Source organism: Oncorhynchus kisutch, linkage group LG24 (assembly GCF_002021735.2).
Source record: "Oncorhynchus kisutch isolate 150728-3 linkage group LG24, Okis_V2, whole genome shotgun sequence".
Taxonomy (NCBI): Eukaryota; Metazoa; Chordata; class Actinopteri; order Salmoniformes; family Salmonidae; genus Oncorhynchus; species Oncorhynchus kisutch.
In genome coordinates, this window is record NC_034197.2 from 14,891,935 (window position 1) to 14,917,199 (window position 25,265).

Below are 25,265 nucleotides of genomic sequence, written 5' to 3' on the forward strand. Positions count from 1 at the left end.
GGCTCCAAGTCGACCTACAGCCCTGCAATCATTTTATAATATTCCGATTTGATGGACTGGACTCTTGAGTCGGGACTTGAATAATAGCCAGTGATACTCAATGGTTAAACATGCAATTTAAAAAAATCAATAGTAAGGCAAGTAAATGAGGAATGTGAGTCAAAAACATATCTGCACACATTGGTTAACAGAAAAGCACAGTTTATTCAAACAAAATTCACTTAAAGATACAGCCAGGGTCTTTTTTTCCATCAGTGGCACGCAAATTCAAACAAAATTCAGAGGTAGGCCTAAAAAATTTGAAGATGTTTTTTTACATGACAACCACTGACTTTAGCTCATTTCTATCACAATATTGAAGATTGTTAATAAAATGTCTTTATTTTCCTCTGCTATCTGGAATTTAATGTATGAACTGCACACACACGCACACACACAGGCACACTCATACCTTCACATAGGTCCAAATCCTAACTATAAATCTGTATACATAACTTTGATAATTTGCACATGACTCAAATTTTCATGCAAATTTTCCATTAACATTAATGTAGAACACACAATTATAGGGTTTGGTCCATTTTCAACAGTATGTGTAAATGCATATTTTTACAGAGTGACACTACTGTATGTCATCAAACATATAGATTGAATGGTTGTAAAGATGGGGAGAGGTCTGGCCATAATAAAGAGATGCTCTGCTTTTCTGACACCAGACTCCAAAAAGCAAGTTCTGCAGGCTCTAGTTTTGTCTAATCTTGATTATTGTTCAGTCGTGTGGTCCAGTGCTGCAAGGAAAGACATAGTTAACCTGCAGCTGGCTCAAAACAGAGCAGCACATTTTGCTCTTAATTGTAATCAGAGGGCTAATATAAATAAACTCAGCAAAAAAAGAAACGTCCCTTTTTCAGGACCCTGTCTTTCAAAGATAATTCCAAATAAATCCAAATAACTTCACAGATCTTCATTGTAAAGGGATTAAACACTGTTTCCCATGCTTGTTCAATGAACAATGAACAATTAATGAACATGCACCTGTGGAACGGTCGTTAAATCACTAACAGCTTACAGACGGTAGGCAAATAAGGTCCCAGTTATGAAAACTTAGGACCCTAAAGATGACTCTGTACTGACTCTGAAAAACACCAAAAGAAAGATGCGGAACGCACAATCGCTCCATCAGTGGTCAGACTGTCCGCAATAGGCTGAGAGAGGCTGGACTGAGGGCTTGTAGGCCTATTGTAAGGCAGGTCCTTACAATAGGGCACAAACCCACCATCCTGGACCAGACAGGACTGGCAAAAAGTGCTCTTCACTGACGAGTCACGGTTTTGTCTCAACAGGGGTGATGGTCGGATTTGCGTTTATCGTCGAAGGAATGAGCGTTACACCGAGGCCTGTACTCTGCAGCGGGATCGATTTGGAGGTGGAGGGTCCGCCATGGTCTGGGGTGGTGTGTCACAGCATCATCGGACTGAGCTTGTTGTCATTGCAGGCAATTTCAACGCTGAGTGTTACAGGGAAGACATCCTCCTCCCTCATGTGGTACCTTTCCTGCAGGCTCATCATGACATGACCCTCCAGCATGACAATGCCCCCAGCTATACTGCTCGTTCTGTGTGTGATTTCCTGCAAGACAGGAATGTCAGTGTTCTGCCATGGCCAGCAAAGAGCCCTGATCGCAATCCCAGTGAGCAAGTCTGGGACCTGTTGGATCGGAGGGTAAGGGCTAGGACCATTCCCCCCAGAAATGTCCAGGAACTGCAGGTGCCTTGGTGGAAGAGTGGGGTAACATCTCACAGAAAGAACTGGCAAATTGGGTGCAGTCCACGAGGAGGAGATGCACTGCAATACTTAATGCAGCTGGTGGCCACACCAGATACGGTCTGTTACTTTTGATTTTGACCCCTCATTTGTTCAGGGACACATTATTCCATTTATGTTAGTCACATGTCTGTGGAACTTGTTAAGTTTATGTCTCAGTTGTTGAATCTTGTTATGTTCATACAAATATTTACACATGTTAAGTTTGCAGAAAATAAACGCAGTTGACAGTGAGAGGACGTTTCTTTTTTAGCTGAGTTTACTATGTATGCCAGTCTCTCTTGGCTACGAGTTGAGGAGAGACTGACTGCATAACTTCTTCTTTTTATAAGAAACAATGTGTTGAAAATCCCAAATTGTTACACATAGCTCTGACACACACACTTATCCCACTAGACATGCCACCAGGGGTCTTTTCACAGTCCCCAAATCCAGAACAAATTCAAGAAAGTGTACAGTATTATACAGACTCCTAATTGCATGGAACTTCCTTCAGCTGTGCTTTTGCCTACTCCATTGCCTGATTAGGGCATAGTAATTCCCCTACTCTGATGCTCTGCTAGGTGTGGCGCTAAGGACGCACGACACTGCACTAGTGTAACACGCCAGTAGTTTTTGGTGCTGGTGGAAGGGACAATGCATAAATGTTTAGTAGCCTATATGTGCACAGGATCAATACATTTTTGGGGCTCATTGATATTTTCTCAAAAACAAATATTTGTTCATTCTATCCACCCAAATTGTTCACTTTCAGGCAACCCTCACCTGGGGTCATACACAAACATTGCATAGGCCCACAGGACCTAAAATAACTGGTTCCTATATTGTGGACCATGGAAGTACTAAAAAGACAAGTCCAACAACTTGAAGTCTATAACCAAACAGGAAAACACGGGCACAGAAAACCAGCGCACGCCATTGTGCACGTGTTTGGGTGGAGCTGAAGGACAGCGCAAGTCAATAGGCCAGGTTGGAATCATGGTGATGATTTGTCAGCACTTTTGTCAAACGGCAGTTCTATGACTGTGACACAGTAAAATACATCATAATAGTTATTTGTTTTCATCCAGTGATGTGGTAACACAGCCTGATCAACCAAATTATGACCCATCCCTGGTGATTACGAACCATCAGGCTACCACTCATATTGCTAAAATAAACAGCAAACCTGGTTTCAAAAAAACAGATAAAGCAACACCTCTTGGCGCAACGCCTCTCCCCTATTTGACCTAGATAGTTGGTGTGTATGCATTGACATGTAGGTTACGTGTGCATTTTTTAATTTTTTTATGTAGTTCTGTCTTTGAGCTCTTCTTGTCTATTGATGTTCTGTATTATGTCATTCTGTATTATGTTTCATGTTTTGTGTGGACCCCAGGAAGAGTAGCTGCTGCTTTTGCAACAGCTAATGAGGATCCTAATAAAATTCCAAATACCAAAAATACAACACATACCATTCCCTGTACACTGATACATGTTATGTCAGAAGTATCAGTAGTTTTCTGATTGTACCTGTACTGACCTGCTGTATAGCCCGCTGGGTGCCACTCTGTTGTTTCTCCTCTGTTGCCAACTACTTATGGAATTGTCATGCCAAACAGCTTGACAATGAAAATGGAGTAGGCAAAAGCACAAACTGACCTGGGACCAGGCTAGTATTGACCATAACTGCACTGAACTGTTGGTGTAGGCTAGTATGCATTAAGAGTGCCCGGGAGGCTGAGGAATTATGTTTTTGTGCAGTGTGGGAATGTCTTCTGTTTCAGTGACTGGAGATGTGATTTCACTCTTCCAAAGTAGGTATTTCACTCACTCGTTCCTCTTCTGCCCTCCTTGCTTGTCAGTCATTTTCAACCCACTTGCAAGCCTTTACTTATAGTCTGTAAATCAAGACATGATGGTAAAGTAACTGCATAGTCTCAGACAGAAACATACTGAATACATGTTGCAATATAAAATAAGTGCGCACACACACACACATGCACGCACGCAAACACACACACACACACACACACACACACACACGGGCCGAATATGTACGATTTTGTTCCCCCTGAGAAAGTAATGGTACTTACAGCCCAATTGTACACTATAAATACAGCGGCGATGTTTTAGATGGGTAATGGACACCACCAATGAAATTAACTGAAAAAGAAAACACAATTATATGAATAAATATCAAATAATTCAATACTAATTTCATGCTCTTAAATAAAAGGGTCTAAATGATTAAAACAAGTGAAACATAAAAATAAAAAAGGAAAGAAAGAGGCCTTGACAGTAGGGCAGTGATGATACCAGTATCGCAAAGGAAAATTGTGGCAAAAATGAAAACATGAAGCAGACCTAACTCTTTAGTCCTTTAAAAACCTGCTGTATGTAAAATAGTGTGTGCTATAGCTTGGGAAATAAATTAATGTGACTCTGGATGACAACATAATTATGTTTGTTTCCAACATTATGGCGTTTTTTTATAAAGAAGTTAAATCTGATCCGTGTTTTGTTTCCTTGCCACCATACTAACAAGTATCGCGATACTAGTATTGTCCCGGCCCTACTTGACAGTATTACATGTGGCTGTGACATCATGCCTTTTTATCTGTTCTAGTACGTGTTAAATTGTGTTTGTGTTTTCTTTGTAAAGTGTGTTGTGACCATGTATAAAATGCACTTAAAATTCACATACAGCTGTCCTCCTCCTCAGTGAAGGTGCTGACCATATAGCAGGCATAGACGAATCCCAAGAGCTGTAGGCACAAACACAGAGACCACCAGTTCAACATTCAAATCAAATCACATTTTATTTGTCACATGCGCCAAATACAACAGGTGTAGACTTTACTGTGAAATGCTTACTTACATTTTGTGTGTGTGAGCATATGTAGTGTTTGTGTGTGCGTATTGGAGTGTCAGTGTAAGTATGTGTGAGTGTGTGTGTAACATGTAACATTACATTCCAATGAATACCACCACATGGGAGAGAGAGAGAGAGAGAGAGAGAGAGAGAGAGAGAGAGAGAGTACTCACAGAGATTAGGAGTTGTATGATACAATGTAGGACCTCTATGTATTGGTATTCTAGCCAGCATCCCAGAGCATAGATGAGTTCTGGGCTCTCCAGACTCTGCCACCTAGTGGCAGGAAGGTCCCTGTCGTCACAGCCTGGCCCGTTGTCTTTCCACCATGAAAGGTGTGAGGATACACCCAGGGATAGCAGGTCGCTCTCCTGCAGTGACACAGCATATGGGTTGTTCATGTTCATACTAGCATGGTTATGTATTTATGGTATGTTATTGTTTGGGAATAGAAAGACTGTTTGATCCAGTGCCAAAATAATACACAATTGAAGACGAAGCAAATATATTAGTTGATAGCAGGTCTGAATATTAGTGACCAATACCTTGGAAAGGCCTCCCAGGTCCAAATAGAAACAGCACACAAAGACATTCCAGGCCACCCACAGTAATGTCCACAGCAGGTACTGAGGCATGAAACAAAATATTTGATGACCATTTTAGACACATAATGTCTATCTATTTGTATGGAGGCAAACCTCTATACATGACAGAATTGTAACAATGGCCAATGCTTTTCCACAGTGGTTATAGAAATGCCTTTGCCTTCAGCACGTACAGTTCCATTCTTCTATGAAGAATAGGCACATTTCATGCAATTATCCATGTTGATTACAAGGTGTAATTTGTAAGTAAATACAGTACACTGCATTTAAACTTGCCTATGTAATAACCATTTAATTACACAACTTTCTCTATGCTTAATATAACATGGGATCAATATTTATATTTGCAGCACATAAACATTCTTACATCACAGGTGATCCCTTACAGCTATTGGATTATGGATCAACAGTAATATTTCAGTGGGGACTGAAGATTTATTTTCTTTATCGTAGACAAAAACACAACATTATCCATTGTAGGATAGCCTGGGGCAGATTAACACAAAAGTAGTGTGGCCTAGATGTGACTTACTAGAACAACGTAGCGTGGCCTGTACTGGATGGTTCCAAAGAGGCCGAGGATAACCATGATTATTTGCAGGAAGTTGACCATGATGGGAGCCCACTGGTACCCAAGGAAGTCAAAAGCCTGCCTCTCCAATGCTGTCATCTGGGATGTGAAAGGGAGAGAGTAGGGGGGACAGAAAGAGATGGTGGGTTAAGAATCTTTATGACGTGCATTATGCATGAGGAAGCATCTTATCAAGTCATCCACTCACTGCTTCCAGACTCTCCAGAAATTCTCATCTAAACAGTTGGTTCTGAATTGATGGATGGTGGTGTTAAACGGTCATCTCTCCTACAAAGCATTCACTAGACTCATTTTTTCCACATGCTGACTGCTCTCTCTGGGTTGTCAAGGTAACTGAGTCACTGGGATGTTTCAGGGAGAGGGGCAGAGCAGGGATATGAATTATGTCCTCTGAGTCGCCTTCTCAATCACTCAAAATGGGGGGTAGGGTTGGAAGAAAGAGCGGGACAAAGTGGGACTAAGGTTCAGGCAGAGTGGGGGTTGACTCCCTTTCCCCTTAGGCAACTCATGCAAGCAAGATAAACATGCATATTTTTGTATTCTAAAAGCACACAATCAATTATTTTATTTTCAGTGTTGACCCATAGCTTGTAGTTATGGTGAGCAAGAATACAAAAATCTTAATAAAAAAATGTATGTTAGAGAGAAATATAAATGTATGTTAGAGAGAAATATAAATGTATGTTTGATTGACGTTGTATTTGATGTGAAATATTTATATTATTATAATACACTTAAATGTGTTTTTCTCAGCACACAAATATATATGGTCTATTATTACATAGTTTTACTTCAAATATGTTTAATTCAATTTAGTTGGATATGGAAATGGAAAGACTGACGGGTGTGTCGTGGGAACTGTAATTTACACGTTTATCTCAAACGCGCAAAATTTGCCTACTTTGTCAACAACATCAGCCAGCAGAAGTGGCAGTAATCACTGAAGGAAGTAAACCACGGCTATGGTAGCAGGTGTGTTTTGAAAGTCTGTATAGAGATAGCATCATCGCAGAAGAATGATCTCACCACTTGGAGAGTGCAGAGGAAGATCAGCATACATCGTCCTGAACAGCAACCCATTCTCTCTTATCTGCATAAATGGCTTCCAAATAGGCGAATCGAAACAGCAAAGCAACTTTTTATAAATTCATAGGGGGCAAGTTGAATAGTCCTTCCCATATCCAAACAAGCTCTCCAGTCCGGGGACGTGTCGTGGTTTGCAGCGGTGGAACAAAACGAACTGAGAAGGAAAACACTTAAGGATGTTACAACGAGGGGGAGGGTAGGGGGCATAGTAATTCCCCTACTCGGATGCTCTGCTAGGTGTGGCGCTCGGGACGCTCGACACTGCACTAGTGCACCAACTAGTGTAACACTCCAGTAGTTTTTGGTGCTGGTGGAAGGGACAATGCATAAACGTTTAGTAGCCTATCTGTGCACAGGACCAAGAACATTTTTGGTCTCAGTGATATTTTCTCAAAAACAAATATTTGTCCATTCTTTCCACCCAAATTGTTCACTTTCAAGCAACTCTCACCTGGGGTCATACACAAACATAGCATAGGACCTAAAATAACTGGTTCCTATACTGTGGACCATGGAAGTACTAAAAAGACAAGACCAACCCATATTGAAGTCTATAACCCAAACATGAAAACGCGGGCACAGAAAAACCAGCGCACGCCATTGTGCACGTGTTTGGGTGGAGCTGAAGGACAGCGCCAGTCAATAGGCCAGGTTGGATTCGTGGTGATGATTTGTCAGCACTTTTGTCAAACAGCAGTTCTATGACTGTGACACAATAAAACACATCATAATAATTATTTGTTTTCATCCAGTGATGTGGTAACACAGCCTGATCAACCAAATTATGACCCATCCTTGGTCATTTCAAAGCATCAGGCTACCACTTACCACATTATTATTACACATGGTCATCTATTTCACCTCAGACGTCCACATCTGTGTGATGGTTTAGATTGAAATGTTATTCCAATCTCCACGCACTCCATTCACAGCACTTCTCCATCCTTCCGAGAGATGACGCTAGAAGCAAATCACAAATTCATAATTGGGGTTCTCCAGTTCCCCTGTCACATGGCTCTACCACCGAGCTGAGGCATAGTGTAGAGATGGAGGGGGCTTGAAAAACTGTGGAGGAACATCTGACGGTTCGATACAACACAGGGGATACAGAGGAAAATAGTTAATCTGTCTGCTTGCTTTGCTTTTTGCGCAGGTGTCCAAAAATGCCAAATGCAATGGTGCATTAGGCTCATGTTTTCTCACACAAGAGGCTCCAGTTATCGCTTTAATTGATTATGCTAGCGGGGAGTGGATGGTCTGAGTGGACGCAGAAATTGAAGGAACAGACCAAAGTGGACGCTGCGCGCGTCGCGCCTCCAGAATCTCTGAGCTGAGTGAGTGAGTATGAGATCAGCTCCTGGCGCAATGCTCTGCCTAGAGCATGTCTCTCTTTTCCAGCATGTGGGATTTTCATATATCCCCATAATTGTATTATAGCTTTTCTGCTGACATAAATTTGATTAGCTTATTAATATTTTTCAATTTGATAATTGATTGGTAAGCTAAATGCATTTCTCCTCGCGATTTTTTCCCTTTGTGTTCACAGGCTCCGTTACCTTTATTTCCAAGGGGTCATGCATTTAATAGAGCAGACACGTGTGCAGCAGCCATAATGTCACTTCATTAACTGCCTTTTGTGATTAGACGTCTAATTAACCGATTCGTCAGAGAACCTTAATGTAATTGCATGCATTATGGAAACGTTATGTATAGGCTAGACTACGTTTACATCGCATGCTTAGTATTCGAGAGGCTTCTTTGAATCATAAAGATAATTCATTTTAGACAAATATTTGTGTTCGATAAGAGATCACCAAGCTTGGTCAGTGAATGAGAACACGCACACATAACAATCTCTACATCGATTCTCATGTGTGCGTGTGTCTCTGAACCTTTTTGGTGATTCTCTCATATGCCTTGGCACTGCCAAATTCACCTCGCGTGTTCACACCCAGTCTCTCTGTCATGGCTAGAGTCATGTTGTGCCAGCTATGCCTGCTCCGTGTTTGGTCTCTAACCTGTTGTCTCCGGAATCACTGCAGTTTGAGCTGTCGGGGTTCTCGATGAGATGTTAAAACCCATTCAACCTATGAGAGAGTCGCGGTGTGCAGTGCAGGCAAGGGCGCAAATCATTAGGCTCACATACCAGGCTACTCGACTGATGCATAATGAAGAGGTTGAATAGGAAACATTGTGTGTAGCCTACTTGTGGAGAAGACGAAATGCATTTGAGTTTGCTACAGGGTAAAATGTATCAAAGGAGAAGGTGGTTTGGGATTTGCTTTTGTCAGCAGCAAAGGGTGCAGACAAATTAATCTCAGTTGGAGCTCAGAGCCAGGGAGAGAAGAACCACAGGGCCAGTGTATGAGCCAGCTCCTTCTAGTAGCCTAAGCCTTTATAGATCTATTTAGCATTCAGTGCACACTTAAATGCATGGATGAATACATGCTACTGAGAATCCTTTCACGGACAATATTCTCCCTCACTCAAGGCTAAAATGGTTAATGTTATTGCAAGCAAGCATCTGACCTCATTCACATCATCATCATGTCTCCTTTACCCTCCCCCCCCCCCCCTCTCTCTCTCTCTCTCTCTCTCTCTCTCTCTCTCTCTCTCTCTCTCTCACACACACACACACACACACACACACACACACACACACACACACACACACACACACACACACACACACACACACACACACACACACACACACACACACACACACACACAGATTGAATTGTGGCTCAATGTGCTCATGGTGTCTGTCTGTGTGTGTGTGTGTCTGTATGTGTGTGGCTGGAATGACTCACAGATAAAAGGTGGGGCTGCTCTCCACATCATCTCCCAATTGATTGATCAGGACTTAAGTGCTATGCTTGCTGTGGCCAGGGTGAGTTCAGGACATAGAGAGAACAGAGACAATGTATCTGTTTGCATATGAGTGTGTGTGTGTGTGTGTGTGTCAGGGTTGTGCTCAATTCAGAATTGTGGAATTGACTCCCAATCAACTCATGAGTTGGAATTCAAGTTGAATTGGCCACACCCCACAGGATGTAGAATTTGAATTTCAGCTTGAGTGACATGACGTAGAATTCAATTCAGTCCAATTCAAAGAAATTCCACTCAGCAAAAGAACATGAGAGTTTCATTGAATCTGACAGGTCACACTTCCAGATAATAAAGAATATATAACTGTTCTCTAGAAACAATGTTCATATACTATTTTAAACATAGCGCTTACAATAGCCAATTATATTTCCACCAACCATTTCATTTATTTGGCTTCTTTTTGAAGTCCTCATGGTCAACTTGAGGGTTTAACTAATGCTTTCTGTGAAATGTATTATTTATTTTTTGCCATACTGAACAAAATTTAAAGGCCCACACCAGTAGAAATCGACTTTTTCGAGATGAGAAACGAAGGCCAAATATTACCCATGATGTTGCACAATGATTTAAGTCAATAAGTCATCGTTTTAGTCAAAGTATGATATATTTCGGCTTGAATTGACAAATCCGAACTGCCCACTTCGTTCAAATCCGTGTGAATGCGGTCTTTTCGTACAAATGATTTTTAGCCTATGTTTCGTTTCAGTGCTGGGTTTTATTTTAATGTTACCACCCACCAGCATGGCTTTGTTTATTAATTACAAACAGCTGCAAAGTTATTCCTCTTCGTGACTGAGATGAGTCAAACAGCCATGTGTCCACTTGGCCGCCTGAGCCATGGTGCAAATTAAAACAAGGGGCACAAACGTTTTTTTTTTTTTTTTTACCAGAAAATTATCATATCCATTGGATAATTCGTACATTTTCACTTATTTTTGAGCTATATGACCATTTTATAAATGGTCAAATATATAATTGCGTGATATGATAGCCTTTGAAAACCTGCTCCCACTGTCGCCCCCAAGATGAATGGTTTTGACCACTAAAGTTTTGCTTAACTACACACTGCACTGCTTTGATTGGTGTAACTGTCACGATCATCGTTGGAAGCATACTCGGACCAAAGCGCAGCGTGATCTGGGTTCCACATGTTTATTTGAGTGAAACGCACAAAAACAATAAAGAATGAACGAAACGTGACATAAATGAAGTGCTCACAGGCAACAATACAAAAACAAGATCCCACAAAACACAGTAGGGAAATGGCTGCCTAAATATGATCCCCAATTAGAGACAACGCTAAACAGCTGCCTCTGATTGGGAACCATACCAGGCCAACGTAGAAATAAACACACTAGATCACCCACCCTAGTCACACCCCGACCTAACCAAAATAGAGAATAAAAAGGCTCTCTATGGTCAGGGCGTGACAGTAACGTTAGCTAGAAACCACAAGTGTCTATCCAGATAATGAAAGGGCACTCACAAAATAAAATTCAAGGAACTTATCATTTGTGGCGTGTCATTTGTGGCATGCATGATCATGAGCAAAGTCATTGTAGCCTATCATTTCACTTCCCCTGTGAGAACTATGAGCATGATCTGACTTGGCTTTGTTGTACTGCAGCTGAAACCTGCCAGCAGCCTACCTACCAAAGGTTGCACCGTGTCCATTACAATGTAGAAAAACGCATATCAGCTATCTTTCAATAGTTATCCATAATTTCTGGAGCTTCATCACAATTTCCTCTAACTGTTTCTATGGTGGATTTGCCTGCCGCAATTCATGGAAAATGCCATAACTTTGGAGACAACAATAGATTGCGAAGTCAAAGATAGGCCAGTGGTTTCCATCTGTGGCAAAGTTTTCCCTAAATTAGTGCTTATGACAAGTCCAGTTTTAGAAGCCATAGTCAGCTGGCAAATCTTTTGAATGCGGTGTAGTTAAAAAAAAAAACACAGCAACAACAGATAACATTAGCTAGCTAGATAAAGTTAGCATGCTAGCTAGCTACACTGACGGCTGACAGTGCCCTTGTTTTTGATCAACACGTGGAAATTCCCACACCTGGCTTCGTGCCATGGATCAATTACGTCAAAATAGTTGCGGCAACTTCCTCACGGGGGTCCTTTAAGACTGATTAATGAAATATAATAACTTAGAATTTTCGCATACAGGTTCTGTTTTCCTTGATTATTCATTTTTAGAGTTTGTCCTGAAAATCAATTGTTTCAACAATTTTTGATATACGTGAATATAATGATATGGTTTATGTCAAATATATATATTTGTATAGACTACACCTAATATTGAATAGAAGCAGCATTTTCTCATTTCTCTAAATTAAATGATTCAAATTGCAATTCTCTATCCTGTTCACTACTTCAATTCAAAGTCATGAATTGAATTAAAATGCACGAGGCTTTCTCAATTAAATTCTAAATTTGGTCCAACCCTGGTGTGTGTGAAAGTTTTTGATGATGTGATGGCTAAGCAGATCACAGACCACCAGTAAAAAGGCATTCCTTTAGTCATTATGTGTCATTCTCATTTAGGCACCCCAAATGAGTACCTTTGATATTATAGAAATTGTGTACCAATATTGAAATAGAAAAGCCTTTTATATTAAATTAAGTTGTCACACCCTGATCTGTTTCACCTGTCTGTGTGCTTGTCTCCCCCCCCCCTCGAGGTGTCGCCCATCTTCCCCATTATCCCCTGTTTATTTATACCTGTGTTCTCTGTTTGTCTGTTGCCAGTTCGTTTTTTTCATTCATACCTACCAGCATTTCCCCTGCTCCTGCCTGTTTTCCTGCTCCTGTTTTCTAGTCCTTCCTGGTTTTGACCGTTCTGCCTGCCAAGACACTGAGACTGCCTGCCGTTCTGGACCCTTTATACCTTCGCTGGATTATTGACCCCTGCCTGACTTGCCTGCCCCTTTTGTTTCTTCAACGCTGTCTGCATCTGGGTCTTACCTCAAACGTGATAGTACAAACTGGCCATGACTGAGCAGACCCGGACCAGCTGCCCAATGCCATCTCCTCCCAAGGATCCTCCATGGAGGGGGTCCAAACTTTGGCTGAGCGCCATGACCGGACATTGGACATGTTGCTGGAGCAATTCCGCGGATTGTCTGGGAGACAGCCTGCCACGGTGGTAACCCCACCGCCCCGCAGTAACCCGGCGGTTAGCAGCACCGCCCCACCGGCTACTCCACCTTCCCGGGAGCCCCGCTTACCTCCGCGGAATGCTTTAATGGAGAGCCGAGCACCTGTCGGGCGTTTCTAGCTCAGTGTGTCCTCATTTTACAGCTTCAGCCCTCGTCCTTCCCCTCGGATCGCTCCAAGATAGCCTACCTCATCACGCTGATGTCCGGTAGGGCTCTCACCTGGGCTACCGCTGTATGGGAACAACAATGTGTGTGAGTCTGGAGGGGTTCGTGGGAGAGGTGAGGAAGGATTTTGATGCCCTTTTCTCCAGAAGAGAAGCTGCCCGGAAGCTAATCCAGCTCCAGCAGGATGCCCGCAGTGTGTTCGAGTATGCAGTGGATTTTCGCACGTTTGCAGCTCGGGAGTTACCCACAGATCTTGATTCCCTCATCACTTTGACCATGGGCGATTACGGGATGACGGATGGAGAGGAAATAAAATTTCGCTCACATGCCCAGGAATTCCACCTCGCCTCAAAGTCATCCCTGAAGTCCCCAACAGTCCCGTTGCCGAGAGCACCCGAGGTTTCCCGACCTCCCTCAAGAGTTGCCGAAGACAGCTGAGGCACTGTTTCCCGAGCCTATGCAACTCGGCAGAGGTGAGCTGTTGCCAGCGGAACGGCAATACAGGATCAACACAAAGAGCTGTCTGTATTGTGAGACTTTTGGTCATTTTGTGTCCTCTTGTCCATTAAAAGACCAGGCTCACCGGTAGGAGCGAGTACTCTGGTGGGCCATATGGAGAACTTTTCTGCTTCCCTTACTCGCACCCCTTTTCATGCCATTCTGCTGTGGGGAAACCAGTCCAAATCTCTCCGTGTCCTCATTGACTCTGGGGCCGATGAGAGCTTTTTGGACGCCAGACTGGCTACCAAGCTGAACATCCCCACTCAGCCCCTCTCCATTCCCATGGATGGTAGAGCTCTAGATGGCACTCTATAGGTCGGGTCACCCATAACACCACTCCCATCAACCTACGTGTGTCAGAGAATCACAGCGAGACCATTCAATTCCTGCTCATCAAGTCTCCCCAGATTCCCATGGTTTTGGGATTCTTCTGGCTCCAGCGACACAATCCCCTCATCAACTGGTCTAGGGGTGCTATCATGGGCTGGAGTCCGATCTGCCCCGCCCATTGTCTGAAGTCAGCGCAACCTGACCCGGGACGTCTTCCTAGGGGCTCGGAAGTTACTCCAGACCTCTCCTCCATTCCCGCGGAGTACCAGGACCTCCGGAAGGTGTTCAGCAAGCCCTGGTCTACTTCCCTTCTGCCGCACCATCCCTATGACTGTGGGATTGACCTTCTCCCTAGCACCAGCCGCCCCGGCGACGTCTGTACTCTCTGTCGGGACCAGAGACCAAGGCTATGGAGACCTACATCGGTTCTTCTTCGTGGAGAAAAAGGACAAGACCTTGTGCCCGTGCATTGATTACCAGGAACTCAATGCCATTACTGTGAAGAACCGTTATCTACTACCACATTTCCTCTGTCTTCGAGCCACTCCAGGGGGCCACTGTTTTCTCCAAGCTGTATCTACGAAATGCCTACCACCTGGTGCGGATACGAGAGGGGGACGAGTGGAAGACCTCCTTCAACACGGCCAGCGGCCACTACGAATATCTGGTCATGCCGTTTGGCCACACCAACGCCCCTGCTGTGTTCCAGGCTCTGGTGAATGATGTTCTCCGTGACATGTTGAACCGGTTCGTCTTCGTCTACATTGATGACATCCTTGTCTTCTCCCGCTCCCCCCAAGAACACGTGCTCCAAGTCAGACAGGTTCTCCAGCACATTCTGGAGAACCAGCTGTTTGTTAAGGTGGAAAGTGCAAATTCCATTGCTCCACCATTCCCTTTCTGGGCTATCATCTCTGCTGGGAGTGTCCAGATGGATCCCAGGAAGGTGTAAGCGGGGGTGGATTGGCCTTAGCCTATATCCAGGGTGCAGCTGCAATGCTTCCTGAGGTTTGCAAATTTTTACACCGCTTTATCCTGGGTTACAGCACCCTGGTCTCCCCGTCTGCACTCACCTCTACCAAGGTTCCGTTCACGTGGTCCTCTGCCGCTGACCGAGCATTCCGGGACCTCAAACGCAGCTTCACCACTGTTCCTATCTTGGCTCATCCTGACCCTTCCCGTCAGTTCGTGGTGAAGGCCGATGCTTCAGATGTCGGAGTGGGGGCTGTCCTGTCCCAAGGTTCTGCCCTGGACCTTAAGCTGCATCCCTGTGCCTTCTTCTCCCACTGCGGTGAAAATGGCGTTGGAGGAATGGAGGCATTGGCTAGAAAGGGCGGTACATCCGTTCATTGTGTGGACCGACCACGAAAACATGCAGTATCTCCACACGGCCAATCGCCAGACAGGCGAGATGGACCCTGCTGTTTACCTATCTCAACTTTTACCCTCTCCTACCGGCCGGGGTCCAAGAACGTCAAGCCCGGATGCCATGTCTCGCCGCTATAACCCAACCTTTACCACCCCGGATCCCTTCCCACCTCGTGCCTGGCGACAGCACTCAGCTAGGGTATAGGGAAACAGATGGGGGGGGGGCACAGATAATCGGATGTTTGTGCCTGACGCAGTCCGGTCCGCGGTTTTGGATTTGGCCCATTCCTCCAGGCTTGGCTGCCACCCGGGTTCCCGTCAGACAACGCTTTTGGTGGCTTACTATGGTTTCGGATGTTGCCTTGTTTGTCGCCGCCTGCACGGTCTGTGCACAGAACAAGACTCCTCGGGAAGTTCCGGCTGGTCTGCTTCAACCACTGCCTGTCGCTCACCGTCCCTTGTCCCATATATCCCTGGATTTCGTCATGGGTCTCCCCCCGTCTGAGGGCAACACTGCCATCCTGGCTGTGGTTGACTGGTTTTCCAAAGCCGCCCACTTCATTCCCCTCCCAAAACTACCCTCGGCCAAGGAGACGGCCCAGCTTATGGTGCAGCACAGCACGTCTTCCGTATCCTCAGATTCCCAGTGGACATGGTCTCCGACCGGGGTGCTGAGATCTCGTGCCGGTTCTGGGAGGCGTTCGGCACGCTCATTGAGTTGTCGGCTAGCTTGTACCCTTTTTTACGATTTCCAACCCAGTACCCTTTCCAGACTATACAAATGAAATACACATGCGGATCCCTTCTCCACAAAACAGATGTGCATGCAGATGCAGGCTTAAAGACATAATGTAGGCATAAAGAGGTGCATCAACATGCTCTAAAACTTGTCTCTATGGCCTCTCAAGGACCCACACCACATGTCCTGTTCTTAGCTCCCTTATACCCTGACATGCCCAGCCTCCTGTCACCCCAGTAACACACAGACAGGTAGGGCAACACAAGGGGTAGAAGAACAATGAACATTTACAGTTTGAGGTTTAAGCACATAGTAGATTGCCATAGGATGGGGGGGTTTTCTCTGTGGCTGGGGAGAGGGGCTTTGTTTAGCAGAGGAGCCTCTGGTGGAGGGCCATTTGACTGCTTTGCTCTGCTCAGAGCACAACGTCCAATTGGTTGGCTTAGAGAAAGCTGCTCCAGGGCCAGAGATTACACTGCAGTGCCGAGGCGTCACTCTGACTATGAGCCAAGGGGTAAGGCAGGGGATAGAGAGAGAGAGAGAGAGAGAGTAGAGTAGAATATTTTGGGAGGAGGAGGAGGTGGACCGACAGAGACAACAAGGCAGCAGCTCTGGGAACCTGGCTCTGGAAATGTAACAGTCTCCTCTCATCATCGGCTTTTCAGCTCCTTCAAAACACCTGTCACGGGAACTCCCACGCACACACTGATGTGACTGCCTCTCTCTTTCTTCCTCACCCTCCTTTCAGCCTTACTCTGCTCTACTTCCTCTTGCCTTACCCTTGCTCAAAACATCTGTGTTCTGTTCTCAGAACATAGATACACTGTCAGATTTCTGAATGAATAGAATATGTCTTTCTGCATCCATTTGGGTATTTCAGAATATTCAGGATATTATTGTGAGAGTGTTACAAAATATATATTCTGGGTCAACTCTGGGGAGGGAGTTGGAAAGCACTTAAAGACATTTGAATTCTAATTCTATTTAAATTGTGTAAAGTTAAAGGTTTGTTCACCTCTCCTGTTTATACATCCCCTGTATTTAACACTTTTATGACATGCTTTACACACAGTATACAATATATAGGTATGTCCGTTAAGTTGTAAGGTAATACAGATGTGTTACTAAGCATGTTTCCTGCCACAATGTATTGTACAGTCATTGCCAAAAGATCTGTACAGGTATGTAGTGGTTGGCTCTCTACTGTTGCGAAATGTCATTTATTAATAAATTCTATTCATATTTATCAAGCAGGGACTAATTTGCGAGTCAAGAAAGAGCACAGTTTGTGTTTGTGCCCTGTTGAGAGCACTCTGTATCATACTTACGAGAACAGCTGAAGGATGAAACCATATTTTTGGAAGAATCAGTACTTTCTCTCCCATATAATTTAGAATGTAAACATGTGCCCTACTAGCACTGTACAGACCACCACCACAGCCCACTGCAATGGCAAGGCTAAGGCTAATTTATCTGAGCTGCTTCAGCCATTTTGGATACCCACACTGGTATGCTAATGAGCAACAATACTAACAATGTAAGTGCCTACCAAATTGGCACATTGGTCCCATAGCCACTGAATTGATCTGACCATAGACACTCTTTTGGCTAAAACCAAAAAATAATGTGTGTGCATTCCACCAATTATTTACTCCAATTCCCAAGGAGGACATAAGATAAATGCTTTAAAGATATCAACACTTGGCAGAAACATGCATATCTGTTGGTTTTGAAATTCCCTGTGTGGAATATCCATATGTTGCAAATCAGTGCTACATTCTTCACAACCTCATCTATTTCTATATAATGAATGATGCAGGCACAAAGGCGCACAGCTCAAAACTTCCCCCACCTGCCCAGAACCCCCCCCCCCCAAACACACCCCATCCCATTTTCGCTGTACCGGAACAAGATTCAGTGCAGAGCTCTCTGTTTCAGTGTGTAGGAGCCAATAGATTATTTTTATTTTTTTACCTTTATTTTACTAGGCAAGTCAGTGAAGAACAAATTCTTATTTTCAATGATGGCCTAGGAACAGTGGGTTAACTGCCTGTTCAGGGGCAGAACGACAGATTTGTAACTTGTCAGCTCGGGGATTCAAACTTGCAACCTTTCAGTTGCTAGTCCAACGCTCTAACCACTAGGCTACCCTGCCGCCAATTTACTATTATGTCTAACTGAAGAAATGGTTGAGCGATAGGGATGTCAGACAGTCATGGGAGATAAGGGTTTTGTTTTTGTGTGCGAGAGATACAAATATAAAAGGAACCTAATGGGAGTTAATTGAAGAGGGGAAAAGCACCTGTGAAACTGGACATACATCACAGTACCTCCTAATTACCTAGCAGCTGGTCTGAGCCAGTGTTTGGGGGGAGATGGGGGTAGTAGTGCAGAAAACAATGTTCCTCTGTTAACAAGGACATAAAGAACACCTTATACTGTACCTCAGCATGCTGTGTGACCTGAGAATTTAAATGTCAAATGTTTTTCATGCCAGGTTATGGCACTCCATAGTTAGCATAAATATATTCAGAAGCACAGATGTCCAACCATAGCCACATGCAGAGACAAAGTTAAGCGATATAACTCTTTCCTTCTGTACTAATTGAGACCATCCCGACTCAACTTCAACTGTTAGTCAACAAGAGGCTATGATGAACTCTGGAGAAGTCGTAAAGTTGAAGGTATAGAGAGACTTTAGACTATAGATCAGAGTGAAATGAGTCATATGAATTGTAATGTACAGTATAAAGAGCGTGACAGTATATTCACCAATGAATATACCTGTGAGAAGAGATTCGGGAACCTGTTTCAAAATTAGGCACCTTGGGGATTACTGGTTCAAAATACTTGGTGTTTTCTTCTGTAGTCATGTAGTTCAATAAATTGAACGGATTTTGTGAAAATATGCGACTGATTAGTCAGCCAGGACAGTTATATCAGAAACATATTTGCTGTCGCTTTGAGATTTGGAGGGCATCATGAAATAATCCTGATAAGGACTTTTCCTCTTTGTTTCAATCAAACCGTCCACCTTACACTCCTCTTTCACTGAGAGAGGAAAAAGCTTGGAGGACAATATAATCAAAGAAAAGATGGTTTCCTCTGTTCTCTATCTTCTCTTTGGTTTTGGAATAAGATAATGATGTGTGCCTCTCTCTGTTCCTGTGTCTGTGTTACAGTATTTTTAGCTTCCATGTGACTCATTGACCCTGTTAATATTTACACTGTTGTGCAGGATTGATTCAAACATGGGGCAAATCATGATAGTTACGTGGGGTGAATTACATTACACTTAAACAAACACATATGTCAGCATATCTTCAACTGGTTTCTTGCAGGGATGATTGGTATAGCATATGTGTGTGTAGAGGAAAGGTCCTGGTGAGGGTGGTCCCTGAAGACTAAAGATTAAGCGTAGTTTCAAAGATAAAGTCCAGCACACATTTGAATCTGGATATTAATTCCACTGATGTTGATTGTAGTACTATGGGCTCTTCGGACACAACAGGTTAGGTACCTGACGTTTTGTGGATGTGTCAGAAATGCCCCAAATCCTTAACGAGCCAAGGAAGATAAAGATGCCACAGGGCAAATGACAGTCAGTGGAGAGGAAAAGAGGACAAAGAAAAGGAGGTCAGAAGTGCTGTGGTTGATCTCTTGGTTATTCCTATGTCTTTCTTTTGTTGGTCCTTGGAGCAATGGAATAAATGGAGCAATTCAAGCAACTGTTTTTCATGATGTCTTCTCCTTTTTATTTGAATGATATGTGTTCCCAAGTTCCCCATTCCCCCTTCCAATTCCGTGGGCTTAAATAAGAGCAGCTGATCTGTATGACAAACACACAGTCCTTTCCTCTCCTTCTCCGTCTCTGCAGAGCCCAGGGAGGTTGTGGTGCCTACGTGTGCGGTGTGCATGTGTGTGGTGAGTGTGTGGTTGTGAGAGAGCGAGCGCCAGCGCTCCCACATGGCCTCCATGCAGGACGGGCTGAACTTCACGTCTCCTTCCTACGGCAAGGTCCTGCTGCTGGGCGCTATCGCTGCTGCCTCAGCCTTCGTCGTCACCATCCTCATCGTGGTGCTCTGTGTGGGCTGCCAGAGGTGAGACGAGTTAATGACCATGACCATGTGCACACGCACACAGCTATTTGCGTCTTTATAGTACATGAAATGTTGTGTTTATTATAGGAAGGGAAAGACGCATAATGTCTCCAGTGAAGGTGGGAAGCACAGGCTGATGGACATGGTGAGCAGAGAATCCCTCATATTACCACATTTACCTTAGCTGTGAGCATCATTTTAGGTAAAGCATGGATACATTATGCATTCAAGCGATTGAGAAAAACTATAATTTGTTTGTGTGTTTTCAGAGTATACTCAAGCAGTCAAGGCTGCGTTCCATCAGCAAGTCGGACGGTGAGATGAACAAGCTAAACTGTAATGGCAAGAGTGAGTAGAACTCTTAGGTATAAGACTATCACAAATGTTGAGCTCCATTTCGAGAAATCTTCACTACATAACAAACAATGAAATTGACACCTTTTACAAAGCCTTCTTTTATTTAGGTGTGAAAGAATGCTAACCTTTCTGGTTTCCATGTGTCCTGCAGAGTCATCCAAAAAGAACCGTCCGGCCAGCATGGACCTCCTGCTGCTGCCCAGCCGCCGGTCCAACTCTGACCTGCGCTCTGGGGGACGGACGCTACCCCAGGTACCCTCTGGTACGGGAGAGGAGCACACCTACTCTGAGGTCGGTCAACGCTCCTCCCCGAAGCGTGGCCCTGATAACAACCTCTACGCCATAGTGGGCAGGGCCGGAGAGACAGACACCCCAGCCCCTCCGGCCGTCCCAGCCAACACCCCTGCCCCCCCTGACCCAGACGGGGATGGGTTGAATGAACTGCTCCTCGAGCCAGATCCCATCCCCCAGGCCATGGCTCCTCCACACCCCCCGGAGACTACTGCAGAGTACGCCTGCGTCCGTAAGCTCCTGAAGGTGGACAAGGCTGTCCCCCAAAAGAGAGATAGTGGGACGGATATGGGGGAGGCACCGGTGCCGCCCCCTCGCCACGCCCCACCTTCACATCCTGCCCCGCTTCCGCCACACCCTCACAGCGTTAAGATGCTCCGGAAAAACGCGGAGGCCTTCAACCTGCCCACCTTCCCCAAGGTTGGTAGAAAAAAGGCTGATAATACAGAATTATACAGATACAGATTTCTGTTCATTGGGGGAGTCTGAAAGTCAGACCTTGACGAAGGCCATGTGTGCAGAAATGGTGATTAATTTCACTGCATTTTCCTGCCTGTTTATACATGTCTCTTTATGTACTTCCAGTTCACTACATGTATTACTCACAGACTGTGTGTGTGTGTATGTTTGTGTGTTTTGTATAAGATTACGTTTTGTACTTAGCATTCTTCACAGCGCTGCTCTCTCGGGCTCAATGCCATATAGATGACGCAATGCATTGAAACACAGATCATTATCCCTGCAGAAAGACAATGGTGCTGCTTGGCTGTCCTGTCATTCAAACAGCAAGCTGCACCTATCAGTTAAAATCCACAAGATGTGGTACTTTAAGTCAAGTCTCTAATCCTAGTTTTAATATACATAATGTATACTTGATTTGGTTAGTATCCCCTGTGCTCCAATAAAGTAGAGCTGTACAGCTTGCATGAATCAACTGTAATGGTCTAGAATCTAGATGCTTCCTACATTTATGCCTGCAAGGCTGTTTGAGGTGTTATGAATGAGCATGCATCTTCTTTAGGATCTGTCATGGATGCTGGGTCCCTAGGCAGCCCCTAGAGAGCATTGAATCTTAGTCAATTTCTCCTGATGCCTCTGCAGCTCAAGTAATTCTGTTGAGAGCTAAACATTTCATTGAGATGTTTAGAGTGCTAATGTAATGTAATGCATTTATATGTATGTTTGCACACAAAGAATGACTTGTATACTCCTTAGCAGAGGAGAGCAAAGGCATTTTAAATAATAAGCCTGTAAGCCTGTAACTGAACTTTGCATTACACTCTCCCAAGTATTATACAAAAGCACTATGTTTTGTTTGTTTGTGTTTCATCTCAATCATATGTGATGTGTTGACAACCCGTTCTTCCCGTTCTCTGATTGGCTGGCAGGAGGCAGTGTTCATGGGTAATGGAGAGCAGTATATATGGAAGCCTCCAGAGGATGATGACATCATCATGCTCCAAAACAAACCCTTAGGCCCTCTGAGTCCTCACAGTGGAGAGAACATTCAGCCATCTACTGCTACGGTGAGTATCAGTGGAAGTTGGTGGGTGGATGTATAGGAGGACGCGCTCATTGTAATGGCTGGAATGGAATTAATGGAACGGAGTCAAACGTGGGTGCCATTCCAACCATTACAATGAGCCCGTCCTCCTATAGCTTCTCCCAACAGCCTCCTCTGGTGAGTATGTTTGTCATTACAAAGTATGTGTTGTGTTTATCAGACTGATTAGTACTGAGGGTTGTCCTGTGCTGTGTGTTTTCCAGGCTGCAGAGATGTACTCCAAACCAGTCAAGAAGAAGAGAACTGTTCCTGGGTCTCCCCCAGCAAACATTGGCTTCCGTACCTTGGGACGCGGTGACCGGGACCGGGACCGAGACGGTGGGTTCAGTGTGGTGGTCAAGCCCCAGAACTGGGCCCCGCAGGAAGGGAAGCCTGTCGGAGGAGCCTCTGCAACTCTGGAGGACCACTGTTACGAGTCCATCGGGACGGGGGAGGAATGCAACCCTGCCTATGAGCCTATGGAAGGTGGTGGTGGTTGGAAGCGAGTTGGAGGAACCGAACGGCCTCCCAACACCTGCGCCACCCTCAGGCCCAGAAGGAAGAAGTCCCAGCAGCCCTTGCAGCAGCAGCAGCCTCCCCCGCCACCACCCACACAGCAAACCCCCAAGTTACAGCACCTTCCAGCCAAAGCCCTGCTGCTGCCCGGGGAGAACCTGTACGAGAGTATAGGGGACATGAAGCAGGGCGGAACTGCCACTTCCAGCACCACCACCATCTTCACCTTCAACGACGGCATGGAGATGTATGTCACTGGGCTCTAAGGCTGCTCCCTCTGTTACCTGTGACCTCTCACCTCCTTCCTAGCATTTAAAAAGAAGACCACGGTCGAGGAGAGCTGGTTGAGCCCCTCTCATGCTCACTCACATGTTTACATTACAGTCATAACTTCTTGCCTTTCAGAGCCTAGGGCAACAGTGTTGGTCAGTGGTTAACGACCTGGGCTGAAGAGAAAGCCCTTGGCTGGGTCAAACCCCTACCTTGAATCCAAAGGTAGTGATGAGAAATGAGCACAAAACTATTACAGAAATATCTGTAGGATGGCAGCACTATTTTAACAATGTGCAGAGCACAATTAGAGGGAACATTTGGAAAATTCTTCCCAATTTTTGCAGGTCTAACCATTGAAATATAATTAATTTCTATGGTTAAAACAGTGTTATTGTACTGGCAATCCTGGAGCCCTAGTTTAGGAATGAGCACAACTTTCAGTTTACTCCCTATGTAACACTTAGTCTGTGTACGGCAGACCTTTCCTCCAAGTTGGTCGAGGTGTGATTCAGGAAGGAATTAAAAGTATTAAAAGTAAAGAAATTAAATATGAATCAAAAGACTTGAAAGCTCAGGGACCAAGAGTCAAATTATGAGAGAATAATTAACTAAATTGCACACATTGTTGTTTTCTTCCCACCCAAAAAACACAAATAATTTGACCATATTCTCAGATGATAATAGCAGATATTTTTCCCTTTTCATTTGTTACATATCACATGGACTGACAACTGTCTCCAATGCCATCTGTAAATGAAGTGTTTTATTTTGTCGATCTTTTTCTTGCACTTTGCCTGCTTAATGTTGCATGCTAAAAAAACTCAAATCAAGCACTGTCATGTGGTATCTAAGAACGGTTTCTTTTTTGATAATGTTGTTGATTGTTTAGTTATTATGTTGCCTTGTTTCTCTTAGAGAGCAAAATGTCATTCTGATTCAGGATAGCTTTGGTCACTGGAAATCTCTGGTAATTGTTATTGTCAAGTTGGTCACTGCCTTCGTCTTCACCACAGAGAGGATAGGATACTACTATGTGAACTACAGGGGCCATATCTAGTCAAGGGGGCATGCTGGTGGAGTCCACACAAATTGAATAGCTCCACCATCACTCTCAAAACTGTGGATCAGCCAAGATACTGCTTCTGCCTCACAGTCCTGATCACTGACGATGGTGATTCCACCATCCTCAACTCTGAACGCATGGCGGAACTGACATCCATCAACAAACCCTCCATAGCTGTGTCTTATCACGCCACTGATGAACATTTTGATCTACTCTCGATCCCCAGTGACATCTTAAATATACAGGAAAAAACAACAACAGTGCAAGTGACAATAAATGCCAACGATCCAACGCAGAGATTGTAAAGGAGAGTATAAAAAGTATAACGCAAAACGTCATCTCAACCTGGATACTAAAGAAGAAAGCTTCATCTGACCAAATATACCAGCACACAATGTGGTTATTATTATTATTATGTATGTTGACGCAATGTGTGTGTGTGTATGTTACGAAAAGAGAAATAATAATAAATATATAATTGGTGTCAAGAAATCTATCTTTTACTATTTATGTTTGGTTGTGTTTTTGGAATGACTTCTCTGGTGGCAAATTTGCATAGAAGTAAGTTACAATGTGAAGTTTGATGTGCTTTTGTTACATTTTTCCAAGCCACTTAAGCTATGATGTGTTCATTGAAAAGCCCAGCTAAGTTTTATGTGGCAGCTACTGTTGTGTGTTTGCTAATCAGACGACGGGGTCTTGTGCCCGAAGCTTGTAATTAAGTGCTAAAAATGAAAAAGATTGTAATGTTTTATATCAAGATTAATATTCATGAAAATGTCGGTCAAGTTTATACTTTTGTAATAAAGTGGCACTTTGAAAAATGTGTTTTCTCTAAGCTTGACTTTTAAAAAATCAAAACATTTACCTCATATGCCTTTTAATTAGATAGGATTACCTTTACCAGAAGGTAATAATTATTTGTCCAATCTTGCCAGCTAACTTCACTAAAACACAGCACAGTCGAAAGCAGTCTTTCCATTTGACCCTTTTCCA

The 25,265-nt window shown here is 44.0% G+C and overlaps 2 protein-coding genes across 3 annotated transcripts; one reads left to right on the forward strand and one right to left on the reverse strand.

Moving 5' to 3' along the window:
* Window positions 1–187: 187 nt before the first annotated feature.
* On the reverse strand, window positions 188–7,194 carry LOC109869832 (sodium/potassium-transporting ATPase subunit beta-1-interacting protein 3). Its single transcript, XM_020460104.2, has 7 exons — window positions 6,902–7,194; window positions 5,816–5,953; window positions 5,224–5,304; window positions 4,852–5,049; window positions 4,511–4,571; window positions 3,900–3,969; window positions 188–3,704 (listed from the first exon to the last, which is right to left on the reverse strand). Exons 1-6 carry the CDS (start codon window positions 6,953–6,955, stop codon window positions 3,914–3,916), a joined length of 588 nt encoding a protein of 195 aa, XP_020315693.1. The 5' UTR covers window positions 6,956–7,194; the 3' UTR covers window positions 188–3,704; window positions 3,900–3,913.
* Window positions 7,195–7,972: 778 nt separating this feature from the next.
* LOC109869853 (trithorax group protein osa-like) lies at window positions 7,973–25,089 on the forward strand. Of its 2 annotated transcripts, none has more exons than XM_020460130.2 (7): window positions 7,973–8,299; window positions 20,004–20,226; window positions 20,314–20,371; window positions 20,496–20,574; window positions 20,735–21,294; window positions 22,263–22,400; window positions 22,642–25,089. In XM_020460130.2, exons 2-7 carry the CDS (start codon window positions 20,093–20,095, stop codon window positions 23,197–23,199), a joined length of 1,527 nt encoding a protein of 508 aa, XP_020315719.1. In that variant the 5' UTR covers window positions 7,973–8,299; window positions 20,004–20,092; the 3' UTR covers window positions 23,200–25,089. The 2 variants fall into 2 exon arrangements, with proteins under 2 accessions (XP_020315719.1, XP_020315718.1); XM_020460129.2 differs by having other exon boundaries at window positions 7,988–8,295.
* Window positions 25,090–25,265: the final 176 nt, after the last annotated feature.

Coding starts and splice junctions, on each gene's coding strand:
- LOC109869832 (XM_020460104.2), bottom strand. CDS start 6,955: ATGGGTTGCTGTTCAGGACGATGTATGCTGATCTTCCTCTGCACTCTC. Junction 5,305..5,815: donor GGCCACGCTACGTTGTTCTA/GTAAGTCACATC, acceptor TTCATGCCTCAG/TACCTGCTGTGGACATTACT. Junction 3,970..4,510: donor CACTGAGGAGGAGGACAGCT/GTATGTGAATTT, acceptor TTTCTTTTTCAG/TTAATTTCATTGGTGGTGTC.
- LOC109869853 (XM_020460130.2), top strand. CDS start 20,093: ATGGCCTCCATGCAGGACGGGCTGAACTTCACGTCTCCTTCCTACGGC. Junction 20,372..20,495: donor AGCACAGGCTGATGGACATG/GTGAGCAGAGAA, acceptor GTGTGTTTTCAG/AGTATACTCAAGCAGTCAAG. Junction 20,575..20,734: donor GCTAAACTGTAATGGCAAGA/GTGAGTAGAACT, acceptor TGTGTCCTGCAG/AGTCATCCAAAAAGAACCGT.